The sequence below is a fragment of the Drosophila sulfurigaster genome, chromosome 2R (assembly GCF_023558435.1).
Source record: "Drosophila sulfurigaster albostrigata strain 15112-1811.04 chromosome 2R, ASM2355843v2, whole genome shotgun sequence".
Lineage (NCBI taxonomy): Eukaryota > Metazoa > Arthropoda > Insecta > Diptera > Drosophilidae > Drosophila > Drosophila sulfurigaster.
Window position 1 is genome coordinate 6,208,154 of NC_084882.1, and position 5,046 is coordinate 6,213,199.

The 5,046-nt window shown below is 37.0% G+C and overlaps 1 protein-coding gene across 1 annotated transcript; it reads left to right on the forward strand.

The window, feature by feature from the left end:
* The first annotated feature begins 3,049 nt into the window (after positions 1 to 3,049).
* Positions 3,050 to 4,474, forward strand: LOC133836877 (uncharacterized). The gene is made up of 3 exons (XM_062267471.1): positions 3,050 to 3,611; positions 3,677 to 4,210; positions 4,262 to 4,474. Exons 2-3 carry the CDS (start codon positions 3,806 to 3,808, stop codon positions 4,457 to 4,459), a joined length of 603 nt encoding a protein of 200 aa, XP_062123455.1. The 5' UTR covers positions 3,050 to 3,611; positions 3,677 to 3,805; the 3' UTR covers positions 4,460 to 4,474.
* The last annotated feature ends 572 nt before the right edge of the window (positions 4,475 to 5,046 follow it).

The window sequence follows — 5,046 nt, forward strand, 5'->3', positions numbered from 1 at the left end:
TTTTTTGAAAATACATACCTTGAATATAATAAAAAACCAAACTTCGAACAAATTCACTAAAAATTGTAAATTTCCGAGGAACTCGAAATCAATGCGCGAAAAAAGAAAGAATTTTCTAGAGCTCTTTGCAAAATCATATCGTGTGTTTGACCGTTCACAGCTGATGATCAGTTGATTGTAGAGCTTTCAAAAAGCTTTTAAAAATCTAATCAAAGCATCTGCTATCGATATGTGAAAAAATAAACGGTTTTTTAAATTTGAAAATTTGAATTAAATGCCGCTAGCGAGACCAAATCGCCCAAATGTTAAGAACATTTGAGGTGGCGCACAGTGGGCGATTCAAACAATATTACTATTATAATCAATAAATCAATTATAATACATAATTACTTGCAGGCAGGGCGAATATGACAAATTTGCGGACTCGTTTAAAAAGCAACACCTCAATATGTCGGCCTCAAAGTTTTCCACATATTAAGTAGGAATAATTTCAAATGTTATACATTTCTTTTCTTTTTTAACAATGTTTCTTGATCCAAGGTCGAGCTGAGCCAAACAAATTGCAATTGAAAGTCCAGGGAGATTCGTGAAATATACCTATAATTTGTATGAATAAAACGGAAACATTTAAAGAATTGTACATAAAGGTCGCTGTGGAAATGGATTGCTATGATGACGATTTTGAACTATTGTAAGTTCTGAACACTTTTCAATTGTGCTATATAATATTATTAACATTTATTATAGTTTTGATGGGGTATTATTAGATCGGGATGATACGCCAATAAATCATAAAACGGAAGGCAATGAAATGATTGATTTCCGTAAAAACTAACAGATAAATAATAAATAAATAATAAAATTGCAAACTAAATTTTGATTGTCTGTGCCTTGCGATGTCAAGATCTTATTGAATGCGAAAATGCTCACTTAAAATAAGAGCGTATAGCGTTATATTTTAGTAGTCGCGCACACAACGAGAGGAAACAAATCCAAATCTTTGTTATGTTATTCGCGTACAGTATTTAAATTGTGCGCCAACTTTTGTTTACATTTGAACAGCTGACATTTCAGAGCGGCCATATTGAGAATTTTACCGTTGTCCATATTTCTCAGTTCGTGCCAATGGAAACCCCGAAACGGGACTTCAAAAACGTAAAAAAACTGAGTGAAGTGGAAATAGGCTATTAGCACTAACCATACAATACATAGATGCGTCACGTCATACAACCAAAACGTCTCATTAAAAACAATATTATTGCCGCCCCAGTCGGGGCGTGCGCTGCGATTCGAACACCGAGCCTCTTCGGCTCATTCGAAAATTCGAAGATCTAACGCAGTGCGCAGCGTTGAGTTCAGTCGCAGATAAAATGCGGAGCGATGAGCACGGGCGCATTTCGTTGCGCTCTGCTTTCGTTTCTATGTATGCGTGTATGTATCTACATGCTCGCTTATATCAGTCCGTCAGCCGGCAGAGGGCTGGAGGAAATTTTTTATTGTTTCTTCCTCTTATAGAAATACAATGTTTCGGGTACATAGAGAGACTAATAGCACTAACCAATAATTGTATTATTTATATTTTCTCTAATTTCCTGAAATGTTATTGTTATCTTAAAATGTAAAAAACAAAATTTTAAAGTTAAAACTTTTTTGAATAGAGTTTTAAAAAGTGTTTGCAAAAAGGAATTTGAAAATCATCAAAAATCAATGCGCGATTAGTTCTTATTCTGTCAGTAAACTTGAAATGGAATAAAAAAATGTAAATCGCATTAAAAAAAAAAAAAAACAAAATATTCATATATTCTCGATCGGGAGTTGAACCCAGACCCACAACATGTTAGGCTTGCACACCACCAGCAGAGCCAACGCGGTCCTTGTGCAAGTGCCATTTAACTGCAAACATATGAACGCGAGCAATTGTTGTTGTCCTCTTCTTCGAGACTTTCGTCGCGACAAAACAAAATTGACGTGCGCTAGCTGCTCGTTTGCGAGGCAACCGCACGTTGCAAAACTTCACATGCATACACATACTGATATAAGCGAGCATGTAGATACATACACGCATACATAGAAACGAAAGCAGAGCGCAACGAAATGCGCCCGTGCTCATCGCTCCGCATTTGATCTGCGACTGAACTCAACGCTGCGCGCTGCATTAGAACTTCGAATTTTCAAATGAGCCGAAGAGGCTCGGTGTTCGAATCGCAGCGCACAGCCCGACTGGGACACCAATAATACTGTTTTTAATGACACGTTTTGGTTGTATGACTTGACGCATCTATGTATTGCATGGTTAGTGCTTCTACCCTATGGGTAGCGGGTATAAAAACAAACACGCAAAATATTTGGCATCGCCAATGCGGTGCACAACTAACCGAGTACTCGGTCGCGAAACTCATTCTTGCATTGCCTCGCCGTTCGGATACGGTAAATTTTCTACTCATGCCTTCACCACATTGGCCAAATCCGTTTTAGACAATGTCTCACTCAGTCAGTCAGAACTTTGAGTGAGAGTACCAAATGCTGTTTTGACTGTATTCATACAGACCTCTAGTGCATACATACGATCATAAGCAATATAATTATATATTCCCGCCGCTGCCGCTGCGATTTATAGGCTGTGGTGTGAGAGATGATTAAATCTCTTAAGCTACAACGCCGCTGCGTCGATGCCGCTATGTCTTTTGCCATTCACACGTTCACTAATGTAAGCAAGGGCAAAAGTGGAGCTGCATATTGAATGCGTAAAAAAACAATTGGCGGACAAAACAGCAACAATGTCGAAAGTGGAGCGACTCATCGAATTAGTCGAAAAAAATAAAATTTTATATGATTCGGCGGACGCGGACTATAAAAACGTATCAAAAAGGAACAAGATATGGGACGAAATTGGATTGGAGCTGGAAGAAAGTGGTAATTATATTGTTTTATCAAATCAAGTTCAGTTCTTGTACAATGAAACAGTTGTGTAGTGTTCATACATATATTTTATGGCTGTGTCCAATTGTACTAAAACTGTCTCCAGTTGCAAGGAATCTGTGAAATGAAAATTAATTATTTTTTATATTTTTAGGAAATGAAATAAAAAAATGGGAGAATTTGAGGGACACTTTCGCTAAATCTTTGAAGATCAGTTCAGGGCACGCTGGTAAAACGTGGATTTGGGCGAATGAAATGGAGTGGTTTCGTTCATATATTTGTTCAACAAATGTAAGTGAAGAAAGAGAAGAATGCGAACCAGCAGAAACTGGAGCAGTTTCGTTGGCGTTAACGGACGAGAGCATCGATGGGTTTATCCCAAGGGCTACGTCCTCCGTAGAGGATATAACACAATATCTAAAGTCGCAGGGGCCAGACGACATAGATATGTTGTTTTTGGCTCATGCGCAAACAATTAAAAAATTTTGCGCTAGGAGACAGACGCAAATTAAATTTAAAATCGCTAAATTGATAATGGAGGAAGAGATGGCGATTCTCGAAGAAAATAGAGGTGGAAAAAACATCGATGTAACATCGAAGTTATCATCGATGTTGCCAAAAATATTTTTTACATTGATTGTTATCTGAAAACATCGATTATCGTCACTTGCAACCGAGAAACACAAAGCGTGGTAAGCGGAGAAGAAATTTTTGTGCAATTTTTACAAAAACTAATCTATTTTACTTGAATTTATAGTGAACAATATTGGTGGTGTTGGTGGATAACATCTTGGAGCCTTTTGAGCACGCTACTCGGTCTATTTCCCAAGAAAAAAACTCTTCAATATCGATATTAATTCCTCTCATATGTGAACTAAACAAAAATATGGTTGATATTAAGCCAAAAATTAAGACTACAGAAGGGAATTTAATTTTTGATTTTCTAACGGCTCGTATGCCAGAGCGTTTCGCCCATTATGAGGTTAGAACAGTCCCAAGAGTGGCAACTATTCTAGATTCAAGGTTCAAAAAAGATGGTTTTCTCTCTCAGTCAAATTCAGACCAAGCTACTAAGGCTTTAGAGAATGAATTGTACAACACATTGCCCAAAACACAGCACGATACGCCAACACCACCAAATCCAGAACCGGAAAAGAAGAAATTTACGTTCCTACAGCAAAAAGTCGCTGTTAAATCTAAGTCGACCAGGACAGACGCTATTATAGCTCTAAGGCAATATTTGGAGGCTCCAAATTCCCCGGAGAACGTCGAGCCCCTAGAATTCTACAAGGTTTGAAATTGTTCAATATATCCTTTTAAATCGAATGGTTATTTTTTATAGATATGCCCAGATTCCATGGAAGCTTTGAAAAGCATTGCAAAACGATACTTTTGCGTTCCAGCATTTTCCACGGCGTCCGAGACGATTTTCAGCAAAGCTGGCCAAGTCATTAGTGAGCGCAGGAGCTCTCTCAAACCAAAAATAGTTAATATGTTGATATTTTTGAACAAAAACAGCTTCCTTTATGATCTCAATTAAATAAGTTAAATTTAAACGGCGATAATCGATCATAATCGATGTTTTCATTCCAAAACATCGACAACATCGATTGTGGCCAACATCGATGTTTTTCCAGCTCTAATGTCCATATATTGCGACGCATTCATTGGTCAGTCCCATGACCATTTAGGATTGTTGTGCGGGAACAAATTTCACAGAACAAACTGCACCAGAATAGGGCATGATTGACGAAATTTACTAATCAAAAATACTTAATAAAAAAAATCAAATTAATAAAAATATTGTTTTACTAACGTAGCTTTATATTTTGGCTATCATCCTAATTGTCTGGTGGTTTCTAGCGTTTTTCATATGTTACTTTAGCTATTTTATGAACAGAAAAATTGGCAACACTGACTGTATGCGATATTTTCCATGGTTTAATTTCAAACTGATACAAAATTTGTGCCTGGTTGAACAGAGCCATTTGTTAAAATAATATGTGTGAACATACAATTTTATGAAAAATTTAAATTCTAGACCAGGCATATTGAAAATGTACCAAAATGAAAAAAAGTGATCCAATGTACCAGTTTGGGTACATTTTCTATGCGTTGGTACATTGG